The 20,962-nt window shown below is 44.8% G+C and overlaps 1 protein-coding gene across 5 annotated transcripts in view; it reads right to left on the minus strand.

The window, feature by feature from the left end:
• atp9b (ATPase phospholipid transporting 9B) overlaps positions 1-20,962 on the minus strand; it is a 468,699-nt gene that overhangs the window by 385,053 nt on the left and 62,684 nt on the right. For all 5 annotated transcript variants that reach the window (XM_070888575.1, XM_070888576.1, XM_070888574.1 and 2 more), the window contains exon 2: positions 19,674-19,847. In XM_070888575.1, coding sequence (XP_070744676.1) covers positions 19,674-19,847 — 174 coding nt within the window. The remainder of the gene's footprint in view (positions 1-19,673; positions 19,848-20,962) is intronic.

A 20,962-nucleotide genomic window follows, 5' to 3' on the forward strand; every position in this document is an offset into this window, starting at 1 on the left:
GTCATGACAAGCACCATCACTAGGGGGGTAGTGCTGCACAGGCTAAAGGGACTCAAGGTAGACAAGTCCCCTGGTCCTAATGAAATGATTCCCAGGGTATTAAAAGAGATGGCGGAAGTTATAGCAGTTGTATTCGTTATAATCTACCAAAATTCTCTGGACTCTGGGGCGGTGCCATCGGATTGGAAAGTAGCTAATGTAACACCTCTGACTAAAAAAGGAGCCAGACAAAAGGCAGGTGACTATAGGCCAGCAAGTTGAACATCTGTAGTGGGGAAAATGCTTGAAGCCATCATTCGGGAAGAAATAGCGGGACATCTAGATAGGAATAATGCAATCAAGCAGACGCAACATGGATTCATGAAGGGGAAATCATGTTTAACTAATTTACTGGGATACTTTGAGGATATAACGAGCATGGTGGATAGAGGTGTACCAATGGATGTGGTGTATTTACGATTTCCAAAAGGCATTCGATAAGGTGCCACACAAAAGGTTACTGCAGAAGATAAAGGTACGCGGAGTCAGAGGAAATGTATTAGCATGGATAGAGAATTGGCTGACGAACAAAAAGCAGAGAGTCGGGATAAATGGGTCTTTTTTGGGTTGAAAATCGGTGGTTAGTGGTGTGCCACAGGGATCGGTGCTGCGACCACAACGGTTTACAATATACATAGATGACCTGGAAGAGGGGACAGAGTGTAGTGTAACAAAATTTGCAGATGACACAAAGATTAGTGGGAAAGCAGGTTGTGTAGAGGACAGAGAGGCTGCAAAGAAATTTAGATAGGTTAAGCGAATGGGCTAAGGTTTGGTAGATGGAATACAATGTCGGAAAATGTGAGGTCATTCACCTTGGGGAAAAAAACAAACAGTAAAAGGGAATATTATTTGAATGGGGAGAAATTACAACATGCTGCGGTGCAGAGGGACCTGGGGGTCCTTGTGCATGAATCCCAAAAAGTTAGTTTGCAAGGCGAATGGAATGTTGGCCTTCATTGCGAGAGGGATGGAGTACAAAAGCAGGGAGGTCCTGCTGCAACTGTACAGGGTATTGGTGAGGCCGCACCTGGAGTACTGCGTGCAGTTTTGGTCACCTTACTTAAGGAAGGATATACTAGCTTTGGAGGGGGTACAGAGACGATTCACGAGGCTGATTCCGGAGATGAGGGGGTTGCCTTATGATGATAGATTGAGTAGACTGGGTCTTTACTCGTTGGAGTTCAGTAGGATGAGGGGCTATCTTATAGAAACATTTAAAATAATGAAAGGGATAGACAAGATAGAGGCAGAGAGGTTGTTTCCACTGGTCGGGGAGACTAGAACTAGGGGGCACAGCCTCAAAATACAGGGGAGCCAATTTAAAACCGAGTTGAGAAGGAATTTCTTCTCCCAGAGGGTTGTGAATCTGTGGCATTCTCTGCCCAAGGAAGCAGTTGAGGCTAGCTCATTGAATGTATTCAAATCACAGATAGATAGATTTTTAACCAATAAGGGAATTAAGGGTTCTGGGGAACAGGCAGGTAAGTGGAGCTTTGTCCACGGCCTATTCAGCCAAGATCTTGTTGAATGGCGGAGCAGGCTCGAGGGGCTAGATGGTCTACTCCTGTTCCTAATTCTTATGTTATGTTCTTATGAGCCAGGTGGTCAGGCCGTACCCTTTGTCTCCCAATAGCCGCTCTGCCCTTCTGGCTGCTGCTCAAACATGTCAGATATAATGCTGTCGCCTAGGATGAACGCATCATGGGTACTACCAGGGTATCTCGCATCGACTGACATGCGCCGCACATTGGAGTGGAAATCTTTCCTATTCCGGTACTGCTCAGAATCCTCCACAGGTGCTCGCAAAGCTATGTGGGTACAATCAATGCAACCCTGTAGCTTTGGGAAGCCGGCAATCCTGAAGAAGCCCACAGCCCTCTCGTGGATCGCTTGTGCATTCATTGGGAAATTGATGAAGTAATTCCTTCGCACATACAGTGCAGCCGTGAGCTGGTAAACGCAGGCATGTAATGCACGTTGAGATATGGCGCGCACATCTCCAGTTGGAGCCTGAAACGATCCCGAGGAATAGAAAGTGCAGCTGTTACCTTCACTTTAACAGACAAGGCAGCTCGTGCAGAGCACGGAGTGCAGCAGCATAGAGTGGCATTCGTGAGTTTGATAAATGGGTGAGTTTTAAGGGCAAGTGGGGGTGGCAGGTGCTGTTTTGTCTTGTTTTTCCTACCAGTGCTGACACTAGAGCAGCTGATAAGGAGTGAGAGAGTAGGAGATGGAGGCCCAGAGACCAGCCCAACCAGCTGCAAACAAAGATAGAGTGCGAAATCGAGAAGTGACTTCACAGCCAAGCTGATAAGTGGTTGGCTGTTCGACTGGTAAGTATAACTCTCTTTAGACTGACGTTTAGATTGGTTTAATTGACAGCAAACTACTAAGTAGCTGTTTGGTGTTTAAGTAAATTTTAGTAAGTAAATTAAATTAAGGATTAAGTCATGGCAGGAGAGGAGAGTTCAGACCAGAGTCATGCTCCTCCTGTGCTATGTGGGAAATCAGAGACACTTCCAGTGTCCTTGACTACTGTGTGTGCGGGAAGCGTATCTAGCTGCAGCTCCTGACAGACCGCATGACAGCACTGGAGCTGCGGATGGACTCACTCTGGAGCATGCGCGATGCTGAGAATGTTGTGGATAGCACATTTAGTGAGTTGGTCACACCGCAGGGAAGGTTTAGGACATATAGTGAATGGGTGACCAAGAGACAAGGCAAGAGCAGGAAGGTAGTGCAGGAGTCCCCTGCAGTCATCTCCCTCCAAAACAGATATAGCGTTTTGGATACTGTTGGGAGAGATGACTTACCAGGGGAAGGCACCAGCAGCCAGGTTCATGGCACCATGGGTGGCTATGCTGCACACAAAGGCGGGAAAGAGAGTGAGAAAGTTATAGTGATAGGGGACTCTATTGTAAGGGGAATAGATAGGAGTTTCTGCGGCCGCAACAAAGACTCCAGGATGGTATGTTGCCTCCCTGGTGCAAGGGTCAAGGATGTCTCGGAGCAGCTGCAGAGCATTCTGGAGAGGGAGGGTGAACAGCTAGTTGTCGTGGTACATGTCAGTACCAACGATATAGATAAAAAGCAGAAGAGGTCCTACAAACAATTTAGGGAGCTAGGAGTTAAATTAAAAAGTAGGACCTCAAAAAAGGTAGTAATCTCTGGATTGCTACCAGTGCCACGTGCCAGAGTAGAGGGAGAATGATATTTAGAATAAATACGTGGCTTGAGCAGTGGTGCAAGAGGGAGGGATTCAAATTCCTGGGACATTGGAACCAGTTCTGGGGGAAGTGGGACCGGTACAAAAGGGACAGTTTGCACCTGGGCAGGACTGGAACTGATGTCTGGGGGGTAACATTTGCTAATGCAGTTGGGGAGTGTTTAAACTAATATGGCAGGGGATGGGAACCAATGCAGGGAGACAGGGCGAAGTAATATGGAGTCAGAAACAGATGGTAGAAAGGTAAAAAGCAATAGTGGAAGGCCGAGTAAACAAAGGCAAGAAACAAAAAGGGCCACACTACGTCATAATTCTAAAAGGACAAAGGGTGTTAACAAAACAAGCTTGAAAGCTGTGTGTCTTAATGCAAGGAGTATCCGTAATAAGATGGATGAATTAACTGTGCAAATAGATGTTAACAGTAATGATGTGATTGGAATTAGAGACGTGGCTCCAGGATGATCAGGACTGGGAACTCAACATCCAAGGGTATTCAACATTCAGGAAGGATAGAATAAAAGGAAAAGGAGGTGGGGTAGCATTGCTGGTTAAGGAGGAGATTAATGCAATAGTTCGGAAGGACATTAGCTTGGATGATGTGGAATCTATATGGGTAGAGCTGCAGAACACCAAAGGGCAATAAACGTTAGTGGGAGTTGTGTACAGACCTCCAAACATTAGTAGTGATGTTGAGGAGGGCATCAAACAGTAAATGAGGGGTACATGCAATAAAGGTGCAGCAGTTATCATGGGTGACTTTAATATGCATATAGATTGGGCTAACCAAACTGGAAGCAATAGGGTGGAGGAGGATTTCCTGGAATGCATAAGGGATGGTTTTCGAGACCAATATGTCGAGGAACCAACTAGGTGGGAGGTCATCTTAGACTGGGTGTTGTGTAATGAGAGAGGATTAATTAGCAATCTTGTTGTGCGAGGCCCCTTGGGGAAGAGTGACCATAATATGGTGGAAAACTACATTAGGATGGAGAATGAAACAGTTAATTCAGAGACCATGGTCCAGAACTTAAAGAAGGGTAACTTTGAAGGTATGAGGCATGCATTGGCTAGGATAGATTGGCGAATGATACTTGAGGGGTTGACAGTGGATGGGCAATGGCAGACATTTAGAGACCGCATGGATGAACTACAACAATTGTACATCCCTGTCTGGCGTAAAAATAAAAAAGGGAAGGTGGCTCAACCGTGGCTATCAAGGGAAATCAGGGATAGTATTAAAGCCAAGGAAGTGGCATACAAATCGACCAGAAATAGCAGCGAACCCAGGGACTGGGAGAAATTCAGCAGAGGAGGACAAAGGGTTTGATTAGGGCAGGGAAAAGAGAGTACGAGGGGAAGCTTGCAGGGAACATTAAGACGGACTGCAAAAGCTTCTATAGATATGTAAAGAGAAAAAGGTGAGTAAAGACAAATGTAGGTCCCCTGCAGTCAGAATCAGGGGAAGTCATAACAGGGAACAAAGAAATGGCAGACCAATTGAACAAGTACTTTGGTTCGTTATTCACTAAGGAGGACACAAACAGCCTTCCGGATAGAAAAGGGGTCAGAGGGGGAAATTGATGGGATTGAAGGCCGATAAATCCCCAGAGCCTGATGGACTGCATCCCAGAGTACTTAAGGAGGTGGCCTTGGAAATAGCAGATGCATTGACAGTCATTTTCCAACATTCCATAGACTCTGGATCAGTTCCTATAGAGTGGAGGGTAGCCAATGTAACCCCACTTTTCAAAAAAGGAGAGAGAGAAAAAACAGGGAATTATGGACCGGTCAGCCAGACATCGGTAGTGGGTAAAATGATGGAATCAATTATTAAGGATGTCATAGCAGCGCATTTGGAAAGAGCTGACAAGATAGGTCCAAGTCAGCATGGATTTGTGAAAGGGAAATCATGCTTGACAAATCTTCTGGAATTTTTTGAGGACGTTTCCAGTAGAGTGGACAAGGGAGAACCAGTTGATGTGGTGTATTTGGACTTTCAGAAGGCTTTCGACAAGGTCCCACACAAGAGATTAATGTGAAAAGTTAAAGCACATGGGATTGGGGGTAGTGTGCTGATATGGATTGAGAACTGGTTGACAGACAGGAAGCAAAGAGTAGGAGTAAATGGGTACTTTTCAGAATGGCAGGCAGTGACTAGTGGAGTACCGCAAGGTTCTGTGCTGGGGCCCCAGCGGTTTACATTGTACATTAATGATTTAGACGAGGGGATTAAATGTAGTATCTCCAAATTTGCGGATGACACTAAGTTGGGTGGCAGTGTGAGCTGCGAGGAGGATGCTATGAAGCTGCAGAGTGACTTAGATAGGTTAAGTGAGTGGGCAAATGCATGGCAGTTGAAATATAATGTGGATAAATGTGAGGTTATCCACTTTGGTGGTAAAACAGAGAGACAGACTATTATCTGAATGATGACAGATTAGGAAAAGGGGAGGTGCAACAAGACCTGGGTGTCATGGTACATCAGTCATTGAAGGTTGGCATGCAGGTACAGCAGGCGGTTAAGAAAGCAAATGGCATGTTGGCCTTCATAGCGAGGGGATTTGAGTACAGGGGCAGGGAGGTGTTACTCCAGTTCTACAGGGCCTTGGTGAGGCCACACCTGGAGTATTGTGTACAGTTTTGGTCTCCTAACTTGAGGAAGGACATTCTTGCTGTTGAGGGAGCGTAGCGAAGGTTCACCAGACTGATTCCCGGAATGGCAAGAAAGACTGGATCAATTGGGCTTGTATTCACTGGAGTTCAGATGAATGAGAGGGGATCTCATAGAAACGTTTAAAATTCTGATGGGTTTAGACAGGTTAGATGCAGGAAGAATGTTCCCAATGTTGGGGAAGTCCAGAACCAGGGGTCACAGTCTAAGGATAAGGGGTAAGCCATTTAGGACCGAGATGAGGAGAAACTTCTTCACCCAGAGAGTGAAGCTGAAGAATTCTCTACCACAAAGTTGTTGAGGCCAATTCACTAAATATATTCAAAAAGGAGTTGGATGTAGTCCTTACTACTAGGGGAATCAAGGGGTTTGGCAAGAAAGCAGGAATGGGGTACTGAAGTTGCATTTTCAGCTATGAACTCATTGAATGGCGGTGCAGGCTCGAAGGGCAGAAGGGCCTACTCCTGCACCTATTTTCTATGTTTTTAAGTATTATGCGATTCAGCATCATTGACCGGATGAAATATATCAGAGGCTATTAAAAGAAGTCAGGGAGGAAATTGCAGAGTCTTTGACCATTTTTCAATCTTCCCTGGCTACTGGAGTTGTGCCAGAGGATTGGAGAACTACTAATGTTGTAATATTGTTTTAAAAGGGAGGAAGGGATAAACCGAGCAATTACACACCAGTTAGTTTAACCTCGGTGATGGGCAAATTACTGGAATCAATTCTGAGGGACAGTATAAACCTTCATTCAGAAAGACACAGATTAACCAAGGACAGTCAGCATGGATTTGTTAAGGGAAGGTCATGTCTGACTAACTTGGAGTTCTTCGAGGATCGATGAGGGCAGTGCATTTGATATAGTTTACATGGATTTTAGCAAGGCTTTTGACAAGGCCCCACATGGTAGGCTGATCAGAAAGTAAAAGTCCATGGGATCCAAGTGGGGTTCCACAGGACTCAGTACTCGGTCACTTACTTTTTGTAGTATATATTAATGATTTAGACTTAAATGTAGGGGGCATGATAAATAAATTTGCAAAAATTGGCTGTGTGGTTGAGTGAGGAGGAAAGCTCGAGACTACAGGAAGAAAATCAATGAACTGGTCAGTTGGGCAAAAAAGTGACAAATGGAATTTAATCTGGAAAAGTCTGAGGTAATGCATTTGGGGAGGGGCAACAAGGCAAGGAATACACAATAAATGGGAGGATACCAAGTGGTGTGGAGAAGCCTTACAGGTAGCAAGACAGGTTGATAAGGTTGTTAAAAAGGCATACGAAATTTTTTCCTTTATTCGCCACGGCATAGAAGACAAGAGCAGGGAAGTTATGCTAGAACTGTATACAACACTAGTTACGTCACAGCTCGAGTACTGCGTGTAGTTCTGGTCACCACATTACAGGAAGGATGTGATTGCGCTAGAAAGGGTGCAGAGGAGATTTACAGGGATGTTGCCTGGACTGGAGAATTTTTAGCTATGAGGAAAGATTGGATGGGCTGGGCTTGTTTTCTTTGGAACAGAGGAGGCTGAGGGGAGACCTGATTGAGATGTATAAAATTATGAGGGGCCTGGACAGAATGGATAGAAAGGACCCGTTTCCCTTGGCAGGGGGATCAATAACCATGGGACATAGATTTAAAGTAGTTGTTGGAGGGATTAGACGGAGATAAGGAAGGATTTCTTCACCCAGAGGATGGTGGGAGTCTGGAACTCACTGCTTGAAAGGGTGGTGGAGGCAGAAACCCTCATCACATTTAAAAAGTACTTGGGTGTGTTTGCTCGTGCTGTTGGGGAGGGGTTAAACTAATATGGCAGGGGGACGGGAACCTATGCAGGGAGACAGAGGGAAGTAGAATGGGGACAGAAGCAAAAGATAGAAAGAAGTAGTAAAAGTAAAAGTGGAGGGCAGAGAAAACCCAAGGCAAAAAGCAAAAAGGGCCACATTACAGCAAAATTCTAAAGGGGCAAAGTGTGTTACAAAGACAAGCCTGAAGGCTCTGTGCCTCAATGCGAAGAGTATTCGTAATAAGGTGGACGAATTAACTGCGCAGATAGCAGTTAACCGGTATGATGTAATTGGCATCACGGCGACATGGCTCCAGGGTGACCACAGCTGGGAACTCGACATCCAGGGCTATTCAACATTCAGGAAGGATAGACAGAAAGGAAAATGAGGAAGGGGTGGCATTGCTGGTTAAAGAGGAAATTAACGCAATAGTAAGGAAGGACATAAGCTTGGATGATGTGGAATCTGTATGGGTGGAACTACGAAATACTAAAGGGCAGAAAACGCTAGTGGGAGTCGTGTACAGACCACCAAACAGTCGTAGTGAGGTTGGAGACAGCAAACAAGAAATTAGGGATGCGTGCAACAAAGGTACAGCAGTTATCATGGGCGACTTTAATCTACATATAGATTGGGCTAACCAAACTGGTAGCAATGCAGTGGAGGAGGATTTCCTGGAGTGTATTAGGGATGGTTTTCTAGATCAATGTCGAGGAACCAACTAGAGAGCTGGCCATCCTAGACTGGGTGATGTGTAATGAGAAGGGACTAATTAACAAACTTGTTGTGCAAGGCCCCTTGGGGAAGTGTGACCATAATATGGTAGAATTCTTCATTAAGATGGAGAGTGACAGTGTTAATTCAGAGACTAGGGTCCTGAAATTAAGGAAAGGTAACTGCGATGGTATGAGACGTGAATTGACTAGAATAGACTGGCGAATGATACTTAATGGGTTGATGGTGGATAGGCAATGGCAAACATTTAAAGATCACATGGATGAACTTCAACAATTGTACATTCCTGTCTGGAGTAAAAATAAAACGGGGAAGGTGGCTCAACTGTGGCTAACAAGGGAAATTAAGGATAATGTTAAATCCAAGGAAGAGGCATATGCATTGGCCAGAAAAAGCTGCAAACCTGAGGACTGGGAGAATTTTATAATTCAGCAGAGGAGGACAGAGTTTAATTAGGAGGGGGAAAATAGAGTATGAGAGGAAGCTTGTTGGGAACAAGCTTCTATAGATATGCGAAGAGAAAAAGATTAGTGAAGATAAACAGAGGTCCCTTGCAGTCAGATTCAAGTGAATTTATAATGGGGAACAAAGAAATGGCAGAGCAGTTGAACAAATACTTTGATTCTGCCTTCACGAAGGAAGACACAAATAAATGTCCGGAAATACTAGGGGACCAAGGGTCTAGAGAGAAGGAGGAAGCTGAAGGTAATCCTTATTAGGCGGGAAATTGTTTTAGGGAAATTGATGGGATTGAAGGCCGATAAATCCCCAGGGCGCGATAGTCTACATCCCAGAGTACTTAAGGAAGTGGCCCTAGAAATAGTGGATGCATTGGTGATCATTTTCCAACAGTCTATCAACTCTGGATCAGTTCCTATGACTGGAGGGTAGCTAATATAACACCATTTTTTAAAAAAAGGGAGAGAAAACAGGTAATTATAGACCGGTTAGCCGGATGTCAGTGGTGGGGAAAATGTTGGAATCAATTATTAAGGATGAAATAGCAGCGCATTTGGAAAGCAGTGACAGGATCGGTCCAAGTCAGCATGGATTTATGAAAGGGAAATCATGCTTGACAAATCTTTATGAATTTTTCTGAGGATGTAACTAGTAGAGTGGACAAGGGAGAGCCAATGGATGTGGTGTACTTGGACTTTCAAAAGGCTTTTGACAAGGTCCCACACAAGAGATTGGTGTGCAAAATTAAAGCACATGGTATTGGGGGTAATGTACTGACGTGGATAGAGAACTGGTTGGCAGACAGGAAGCAGAGAGTTGGAATAAATGGGTTCTTTTCAGAATGGCAGGTAGTGACTCTTGGGGTGCCACAGGGCTCAGTGCTGGGACCCCAGCTATTTACAATGTACATCAATGATTTAGATGAAGGAATTGAGTAATATTTCCAAATTTGCAGATGACACCAAGCTAGGTGGCGGTGTGAGTGGTGAGGAGGACGCTAAGAGGCTGCAGGGTAACTTCGACAGGTTAGGTGAGTGGGCAGTATAATGTGGATAAATGTGAGGTTATCCACTTTGGTGGCAAAAACACGAAGGCAGAATATTATCTGAATGGAGGCAGATTAGGAAAAGGGGAGGTGCAACGAGACCTGGGTGTCATGGTACATCAGTCATTGAAAGTTGGCATGCAGGTACAGCAGGCGGTGAAGATGGAAATTGGTATGTTGGCCTTCATAGCGAGGGGATTTAAGTATAGGAGCAGGGAAGTCTTACTGCAGTTGTACAGGGCCTTGGTGAGGCCTCACCTGGAATATTGTGTTCAGTTTTGGTCTCCTAATCTGAGGAAGGACATTCTTGCTATTGAGGGAGTGCAGCGAAGGTTCACCAGACTGATTCCCGGGATGACAGAACTGACATACGAGGAGAGACTGGATCAACTGGGCCTGTATGCACTGGAGTTGGAAGGATGAGAGGGGATCTCTTAGAAACATATAAAATACCAATGGGACTGGACAGGTTAGATGCAGGAAGAATATTCCCGATGTTGGGGAAGTCCAGAGCCAGGGGACATAGTCTAAGGCTGAGGGGTAAGCCATTTCGGACTGAGATGAGGAGAAACTTCTTCACTCAGAGTTGTTAACCTGTGGAATTCCCTAATGCAGAGAGTTGTTGATGCCAGTTCACTGGATATATTTCAAGAGAGAGTTAGATATGGCCCTTACGGCTAAAAGGGATCATGGGGTATGGAGAGAAAGCAGGAAAGGGGTACTGAAGGAATGATCAGCCATGATCTCATTGAATGGTAGTGCAAGCTCAAAAGGGCCTACTCCTGCACTTATTTTCTATGTTTCTATGATCTTATTGAATGGTGGTGCAGGCTCAAAGGGCCGTATGGCCTACTCGTGTACCTATTTTCTATGTTTCTAAAGAGCCATAACCTACAGGGTTACTGACCTAGTGCTGGAAGGTGAGATTAGGCTGGGTAGCTCGTTTTCGACCGGCACGGACACGATGAGCCGAATGGCCTCCTTCTGTGTCACAATTTTCTAAGATTCAATGATTATGTAATCTGATCAAAACCTAAAAATTCAAGTGACTCTTGAATTTACAATGTAATTTTTGTTTCAGATCATAGTTTAAAAAATATCTTCCAAATGATTTGTAATAATTACTATGGCAAGATCAACATAATTTATCATTTTTTAACTTCAATTCTGGGGAAGTTACTGGAATCTATCACCACAGACAGTGTGACTGAGCACTTGACAGGGATCAGCATGGATTTGAAGGATACATCATGCATGACAAATCTAGTTGAATATTGAGAGATCACTTGCATGGAGGATAGAGGAATATCTATGGATGTTGTATAGATGGTCATCCAGAGGCATACAATAAGGTTTTGCACAAAAGATTAGCAAAAATGAGCATGCATGTAATGGGAGGCAAACTTATGACATGGGTCGGTAATTGGTTGGGAGGTCAGCGAGAGAGAGTAGGGATAAATGGCTTGTTCTTCGACTGACCAGTGTAATGCATGCACCTGTGAATATGCTCACAGGCTTGCAGAGCTGTTGCATTGTGAGTGGCTTAGCCATTGTGAGGCTTCACAAGCCTCAATAAAATCCCAGTCAGTTGGTCATCCACGATGAGGCATGCAGTTGTGAACTGGTAATGTGTAGTGTGATTGTTAAACTTTTGTTCATAAACCAACTAGCTCTTAATAGCAATGTGTTGCTATGAATTCTTTAGCAAAGAACCCATGAAGCAAATACATTACAACCGGGATGTGACAAATGGTATTTCCCAGGGATTTGTTCTGGGGCTTCAGCTTTTCACCATATATATTACTGATTTAAATGAGCAATGAAGAATTGCATATCCAAGTTTCAATGAGACACTGTGGAAAGCACAAAATGAAGTTCAATATGGGGCGTGTGAGATTATCCAGTTTGTGTACAAGAAAGATGAACTGGAATATTCTCTTATTGATGAGCAACTCAGCTGTGAGGGAGCAAAACAGATTTAGGTATCCACATACACAAATCACTAAAAGGTAGTGCACGTGTACAAAAAGTAATTAAAAAGGCGAATTGAACATTGGCCATTATCCCAAAGGGACTGGAATTCAAAAGTGAAGCAGTGATACTTCAGTTGTACAGAGCCTTCGTCAAGACTCCTTCTGGAGTACTGCATTCAGTTTTGGGTACTTAGCCTCAGGAAAAACATACTGGTCTGGGAAGGGGTACAGCTCAAATTCACCAGAATGATACCATAGCTTAGAGTTAAATTAAGAAAGCAGGTCACATAAACTTGGATTGTATTGCCTGGGAGTTCAAATGGTTGAGGGGGGGGGGGGGGGGGGCGGGTGATCTAATTGAGGTATTTAAAATGATCAAAGGATTTATTAGGGTAGATACAGATACTATTTCCGTTGGTGGGGAATGTAAATAGGAGAGCATAATCTTAAAATTAGAGCTGGATCATTTCGGAATGAAATTAGGAAACACTTTTTCACAAAGGGCAGTACAAATCCAGAACTCACTCTCTAACAAGGCTGTGGATGGTGGGTCAATTGATATTTTCAAGATTGAGATCTATAGATTAGTTAAGCAAGGTCATTTAGAAAACCATAATAGTCAAGCAGAGTCAGCATGGTTTTATGAAAGGGCAACCATGTTTGACAAATTTGCTCGAGTTCTTTGAGGATGCAACGAGCAGGGTGGATAGAGGGGAACCAGTGGATGTGGTGTATTTGAATTTCCAGAAGGCATTTGACAAGGTGCCACATAAAAGGTTACGGCACCAGAAAAGAGCTCACGGGTTTGGGGGTAATATATTAGTTAGCTACTCCTCTATCCATGCTAACAGGAAACAGAGTTGGGATACATGTGTTATTTACAGCTTGGCAAACTGTAACTAGTGGGATGCCACAGGGATCAGTGCTAGGGCCTCAACTATTTACAATCTATATTAAATGATTTGGATGAAGGGACAGAGTGTAATAATGTAGCTAAATTTGCTGATGTTACAAAGATAGGTGGGAAAGCGAGTTGTGAAGAGGACACAAAGGGCCCAAGTTTCCACCTGATTTTTTAGGAGCAACTGGTGGAGAACAGACTATCTTAGAAATCGCAATTCTCCACATTTTTTTTTTCTGCAGTTCTAGTCAGGTAGAACAGTTCTACTTTGGAACAGAATTTTTTCTTCAAAAGGGGGCGTGTCCGGCCACTGACGCCTGATTTGAAAGTTTCCACAGTGAAAACGTACTCCAAACTAAAGTAGAATGGAGCAAGTGAAGATTTTTGTAGAACTGAAAAAACCTGTTCTACACATTAAAAAATCAGGCGCAGGTTACAAATTAGGCGTCCAGAACGAGGTTGGGGGGGGGGGGGGGAAAAGAGAAGTCATTAAATTCTATAATAAATCCTTATTTATACTTATACAAATAAATCCAACCTGAATAAACATTTATAAGCAAAGAAAAGATTAAATAAACCATCTTCCTACCTGTGTGAAAGTGCTTCAGGAAGGCCTTTCGGGACCGAAGGCTGAACGGGCCGGCCAGAGACTTCAGGCAGGGTCAGTCCCCAGCACCAGATTTACAGGTAGGTGGCGTTGGGTCGGGGGGTGGGGGGGAAGAGAGAGAGAGAGAGAGAGAGAGAGAGAGAGAGAGAGAGAGAGAGAGAGAGAGAGAGAGAGAGAGAGAGAGAGAGAGTCGGATCCAGTCCGGGAGCGGGAGTCGGGTCGGGTCCAGTGGGGGGGGGCGGGAGCGCGGGTCGGTCCAGTGGGGGGATGGGGAGCGGGAACAGGAGCGCGGGTCGGTCGGGGGGGGGGGGGCGCGGGTGTCGGGTCTGGTCCGGAGGCAGGGTGGGGGGGAGCGGGTGTCGGGTCTGGTCCGGAGGCCGGGGGGGGGGGGGGGGGGAAAAGAGAGTGTGTCGGGTCTGGTCGGGGGGGGGGGGAGCAGGAGCTGGCCGTGGGAGGAGCCTTATTCACGAACCCCAGTGAGGCCATTCAGCCAGGGCTAGGGGCTGCGTGCTTCGGGCCCCTCCCACACAGTTCGGCGCCTGGAGCTACTGCACTTGTGTGCCCACTGTAGCGCGCACGTGCAGAGGTCCCGGCTCTGTTTTCAGCGCAGGGTCCTGGCTCCGCCCCCTATAGCTCGTGCTGGCTGCGCCGAGGGCCAGAGGACCTGCAAGTAGGTGGAGAATACCGAGGACTTTTTTAGGTGCACTTTGTGGCGCGAAAAACGGGCGCCCAGCTCGGAGGGGCGCCCGTTTTTTTTCTTGTGGAAACTTGGGCCCAAAGAATCTGCAAAGGGATATAGATAGGTTAAGCAAGTGGGCAAAAATTTGGCAGATGGGATATAGGGCCCAAGTTTCCACATGATTTGCGCCTGATTTTTAGGAGCAACTGGTGGAAAACGGACTATCTTAGAAATTGCAATTCTCCACATTTTTTTTTCTGCAGTTCTAGTCAGGTAGAACAGTTCTACTTTGGAACAGAATTTTTTCTTCAAAAAGGGGGCGTGTCCGGCCACTGACGCCTGATTTCAAAGTTTCCACAGTGAAAACGTACTCCAAACTAAAGTAGAATGGAGCAAGTGAAGATTTTTGTAGAACTGAAAAAACCTGTTCTACACATTAAAAAAAAAATCAGGCGCAGGTTACAAATTAGGCGTCCAGAACGAGGTGGGGGGGGGGGGGGGGGGGGGGGGAGGGGAAGTCATTAAATTCTACAATAAATCCTTATTTATACTTCTACAAATAAATCCAACCTGAATAAACATTTCTAAGCAAAGAAAAGATTAAATAAACCATCTTCCTACCTGTATGAAAGTGCTTCAGGCACGGAGAATGCTGCAGCCAGCCTGAGGCGCCCGTTCTTCCCGCAGGGGGGCGGGGGGAGGAGAGAGAGAGAGAGAGAGAGAGAGAGAGAGAGAGAGAGAGAGAGAGAGAGAGAGAGAGAGAGAGAGAGAGAGAGAGAGAGAGAGAGAGAGAGAGAGCGCCAGTTCTTCCCACGGGGGGGGGGGAAGGCTGCAAGTGCTGATGGCAATGTGCTTTTATTAAAAAAATTTCAAAAATTAAACAGCTACAAAGAACTACAAAAATGGCCGAGTGCCAATATTTTTTTCACACTGAGCATGCGCGAACGTTCCAACGCGCACACGCAGCGTTGCCGGCAGGAAAAAAACTAATTTAAATAGTACCCGCCCCCTCCCACTTACAAAATCGGCACGAGTGTAGGCTCCGCCCCCCTGGGCGCCACGCCAGGCAGACAAGGAGCTGCAGAACGCTCCAGAATCGCGATTTTTTTTTTAGGCGCCGTTTTAGGCCCGAAAAACGGGCGCCCAGCTCGGAGGGGCGCCCGTTTTTTATCATGTGAAAATTTGGGCCCATAATGTGGGAAAATGTGAGGTAGGAAGAATAAAAAAGCAAATTATTTAAATGGAGAGACTTCAAAATGCTGCAGTACAGAGGGATCTGAGGGTGCTTGTACATGACATACAAAATGTAAGCATGCAGTTACAGCAAGTAATTAAGATAAATGGAATGTTGGCCTTTATTGCAAGGGAGACAAAGTATAAAAGTAGAAAAGTCTTGCTGCAACTATACAGGGTGTTGGTGAGACCAGAGCTGGAGTACTGCATATAGTTTTGGTCTCCTTATATAAAGGAGAGATATATTTGCATTGGAGGCAGTTCAGAGAAGGTTCACTAGGTTGATTTCGGAAATGAAGGGGTTGTCTTATGAAGAAAGATTGAGCAGGTTGGGGCTATACTCATTCGGCTGGATTTTTGGGTCCTTTGCAACCAGGCTTTCACCGTGTTTTGACCCTCAGCGGTGAAAAATGGAGCGCTCAGCTGTTTTTCACCCAGTCGAGATCCTTGATTCGTTTTTTGCGGCGGCTTAGAAACACCACCAGCAAGAGCTGCGGCAGGTGTGCAACGGCTCGCATTGCGATACCACTGCGAGTTGAGACTCACCTGACGCGCCCTGCGATGACTGCCAGGGAAAAAACAGCGGTCCAGTCTGCTGGGGACAGTAAATTGGAAAAACTGAAAAAAGTTAGTTTTTATTTTTTTTATATTTTTGCATCAATGTGTGAGGTAAGGGTGTTGCCAATATTTTTTGAACGTTTTTTTGAATTTGGCCATTCTTGGAGCACTTCCAGCCCCGGACTAAAGTTGGCGAGGATCCCGCAAAAATAGTTCAACGCTTCCCTTTGCATTGCGCCGTGCAGACTCCAAATGACGGAAGTTGAGCAATTAATCGGTAACATAATTGGGCGATAATAAAGGCAGGCAAGTGGAGTTTAGGTACAGATCAGCCATGATCGAACTGAATAGTGGAGCAGATGTGAGGGGCTGAATGGACTACTCTGCTCATCCTATGTAATCACACTACTGATATTATAGAAGGGAAATAAAAAATGCTTGATAATGCCTTCAAAATGTGTCTGCAATTCAATACTTATGTGGAGCTCTAATGGTGCTAGAAGTGTATACAAAGCCCAAATCTAAAAATATATTGTATGCACCTCTGCAATTCAGACTCCGTTATTTAACATGGAACTTAAAAATAAATTTGTTTTCTTTAAAGATGGAGGAACACTGACCACAGTTTGCAAATAAATAAACAATGAATGTTGGATAGAAATGCAAAATTAAAGGGTCTAATGTGGTGCAACCTGAGGAAGTGTGTGTTTGAAGACCAGGCCCACAAAACTACCACCAAGCTCATGGTCTACAGGGCTGTGGTAATACCTGCCTTCTTGAATAGCTCAGAGACATGGACCATGTACAGTAGACTAAGTTGCTGGAGAAATATCACCAGCCATGTCTCCGCAAGATCCTACAAATCCCCTGGGAGGACAGGCGCACCAACATCAGCGTCCTCATTCAGGCTAACATCCCCAGCATTGAAGCACTGACCACACTCGATCAGCTCCGCTGGGCAGGCCACATAGTCCGCATGCCAGACACGAGACTCCCAAATCAAGTGCTCTACTCAGAGATCCTTCACAGCAAACAAGCAAAAGGTGGGCAGCGGAAACGTTACAAGGACACCCTCAAAGCCTCCCTGATAAAAGTGCAACATCCCCACTGACACCTGGGAGTCCCTGGCCAGAGACCACCCTAAGTGGAGGAAGTGCATCCAAGAGGGCACTGAGCACCTCGAGTCTCAACGCCGAGAGCATGCAGAAATCAAGCGCAGGCAGCGGAAAGAGCCTGCGGCAAACCAGTCCCACCCACCCCTTCCCTCAACGACTATCTGTCCCACCTGTGACAAAGTTTGTGGCTCTCGTATTGGACTGTTCAGCCACCAAAGAACTTACTTCAGGAATGGAAGCAAGTCTTCCTCGATTCCAAGGGACTGCCTATGATGATGACATTCATATCAAATATTCAAAACAAAAGTTTTTTTTGTAAAACACAAAACCTTTGTTTAGCATTCAGTATATGTTTTCCTTTAGTCAGCTCATGGCAAAAAGCAACCCAAAAACAAGCTCCAGATCTCTGCCCGAGTAACATTTGGGCCCAAGTTTCGGCTGGAGTTGCTCCTATTTTTTTTTTTTTGGAGCAACTAGTTTAGTTTGGAGTATCTTAGAAATCGCAATTCTCGGCATTTACTTTGCTCCAGTTCTAGAGAGAGTTAGTTTAGTTTCGTTTTATTCATTTTTTTTCCCCAAAAGGGGGCGCTACCAGCCACCTACGCCTGTTTTGCAAGTTTAGGCAGCGAACAGTTACTCCGTTCTAAGTTAGTTTGGAGTAAGTGTCGACTTTTGTACACTCAGAAAAACCTTGCGTACACGTTAGAAATTAGGCGCAGGTAGCCAGAGACGTGGAGAGGGGGGGAAGGGAAGTTAGGGGATTTGCCAAAGCATTAAACATTTTACTTTTAGCAATAAAGAGCCATCAACAATAAATATGATAAATAAAATAAAATCAAAAATAAAAAGAATTTTTTTTAAAAATCAATAAATCAGTAAATAAAAATTACTGCAGCACCTATCCATTCGGGAGCACCGGGAGCCCTCCAACAGCACACGCAGCCCTGCCTGCCGAAGAGCTGGTCGGGCGGGCCCCGCTGCCAAAGAACTGCTCAGGCTGCCCCATCGCAGAGGTGGTGTTCGGGCAGGCTGGCGAGGAGGCCTCGAGGTAAGGGCAGTGGCGAGGCGAGGGACGGTGAGACAGACAGGCCACTCGGCCCAGGATAGGGATGGCGAACATCGCGACGTCCCTTCGGCCAGGGATAGGGTTGTCCGGATACAGGACGCGCTAGGAGCTACTGCGCATGTGTGCGCAGCTGCCGGCACTCTTTTCGGCGCAGGGCTGCTTGTGCTGCGTGCGCCGACTGCTAAACAGGCCTGCTGAACACAGAATTGAGATACAAGTTTTAGCCGTGCTTTTAATTCTACAAAATAGACGGGCCTCTCGGAGGTACGCCGTTCTGCGGGACAGACAAAACTTTGCCCCATTTTTGAGGGTGGGGGGAGTGGGGCTATGTAAGCACTGATGAGGTAGGATGTAGTCATTAATACAAAAGAAAGAAATGACTAACTTTTTTTTTAAATTACAAAATACCAATCTCCAAATTTACACTACATCAGGATTTGATTTTTCTAAGTTTTTAAAAAAATACACAAGCAATGAACATATTATAGCCAAAAAGTGAACAATACAAGACTCAGGAGATATTGTAACCAATATACAGGTACAGCGTCGATAATCCGGAGTTCCAGAATCCGGACACTGGGACGATCAGTGGTGGGATCGTCCGGAATCCAGAAAATGTTCCGGAATCCGGACCCTTGCCTCAGGCCATCGCCGACCTTTCCCCCACCTCAAAGACGTTCCGAAGTCCGGAAATTTACAAATCTGGGCTCAGGACGTCATAAAGACGTTCCGAAGTCCGGAAATACAGAGAATCCGGAGTGGCCTTGGCCCCGGATTTTCGACACTGCAGCTCTATATATGTGTTTGACTTTTTTTTTTAAAAAAACAAATTCACAGAAAGACAAGAGCTGCACAAACAAAAGATTGTACTAATCCAAAATTATGCATAGGAAGATTTCCATTCGTATACTCCTTTTCTCATTCTCTCCTTTTATGGCTCCTCCCCTCCTGATGTGTCATCTAGTATTCCCTGGCAGAGAAATCAGAAAGCCAGCCTGTTCCCAAACCAGTTTCCTAGAAATATTAATTTTACGTAGAAGTTACAGCACAGAACCAGGCGGTTTGACCTGACCAGACTGGATTGGTATTTATCCTCCACAGGTGCAGCAGTCCTAATCCCACATGCCTACTTGGTTTCCGATATTCCTTTTTCCTTCAGCCAATTATCTAACCTATTGTTAAATGTGGACATGGAGTTAGTGATTGAAGCAGAGACCATGAGTGCATTCCACAGTCTCGCAATCATGTGTGAAAGATAGTTTCTTCTGCTCACGGTCCTAAATCTAACATTTAAATCATATACTTGTGTCTTATTATTCCAACCCAGGATGGCTGGTCTGCCAAATGTCCTGCTATGAGCCTCTACCCAACAGCATGGACAAGAAGTAACCAGAGGACAGACATGCACGTGATCATTTCATGGTATCATAGTGAAGCATCAGTGTGCTACCCAAGATGACAACCTACCTAAATGCTATGTTTACCAGTTAAATCAATGAGAGCTCATGGGGTATCGTGTTGCATTTTGACCCGTATTGTAGATGTAAAACAAAAAAAAAAAAACAACTTTACCTGGTACAAAGTAATTTCCATCCACCAAATACAAACCAGCCTAGCCCTCGTTTTTTCTGAGTAACTCTAGCTTTTGGTAATGTGTGATAGTCACTCTCATCATTTTCAAAACCTTCTTCCGACATCATCAATGGCATCTCATCTAAACTGGATGACTCATCTTCCACTTGATATCTGTGGTCAGAAATAAAACAAGGTTAACCTAGCACCATTAATACATATTGCACACAATATTAATTAATTCAAAGGATTGTCAGGCAGTTAAAATGGCTTATTTGGTCTAAAGTCATAAAGCTTTAATAGTGTGTTTATCTGCAAGACATGAACATAATGGATGCAAGTATTGGGAATGTTATAAAGTCCATACTTGTAGTAGGTAACTATATTCTTTGCATGAAATTCAGCGGCCACTTGTAATGGGGATCTGTTGTCACCTGTGAGCAGGGGAAAATAAGTCACCGAGAGAGAGACTTCCCTTGAGGCGATTCATTCTCCTGCATTGCCCCCAACCCCCACCCCAATGATGAAACATTCATCCTCTGCAATTCTGCAAACTTTGGCTTGATCCAATGCAAATCTGAAATCTGTCAGTACCAGTGTTATCCGATCATATTAGAACTGAAAGGGCTCTCCCTGTAGTCATCTGCTGTAAAAGACTGGTCATAAGGAAATACATAGTACTGAAGAAAATCTAAGAGAATGTTCCTCATTTGATGATTTACCCCTGCACCTACATGTGCACAAGTATAAAAATTCTTCATCTCTACAAGCCAGACAATGATTTTATATCACTTAAACATGCTATGGCAACCTGTTAAGTCCCTAGGGTCCTTAGAAATAGTTCTCCTTCCAGCCACCCCCACAACACTGTGCCCAAAGCTCTTTTTTTTTTTTAAAAAGACTTGTCATTTTTTTCCCCCAGATGACAGATCTCCCATGGTACTGTTCCACAGGTAATCTGGGACCTGTCGCACTGTCCCACAGCAGCCTAAATGTGACCTTTCAATATAATGCAGCAATTTTACTAAACATGTAGATCAACTCAATGATGCAAGGTAAAAGTATTACATTAGAGACTGAAAAATACAATTTCACAGATAGAATTTTTATTATGTTATTCTCCTGCTTTTTCTCTTTCCGTCCCTAGTCATCATCTAATGTCAATATGCCACCTCTCATCTATCCTCTCTCATATACTCTGCCCTGTAAAATCCTTACACCAACACTTCATTACTCTACCACCTTCCTACTCTCGTGCCGCTATCCCAGACTTGACTCCCTTTTAGACA

The sequence above is a fragment of the Pristiophorus japonicus genome, chromosome 1 (genome assembly GCF_044704955.1).
Source record: "Pristiophorus japonicus isolate sPriJap1 chromosome 1, sPriJap1.hap1, whole genome shotgun sequence".
NCBI classification, from domain to species: domain Eukaryota; kingdom Metazoa; phylum Chordata; class Chondrichthyes; family Pristiophoridae; genus Pristiophorus; species Pristiophorus japonicus.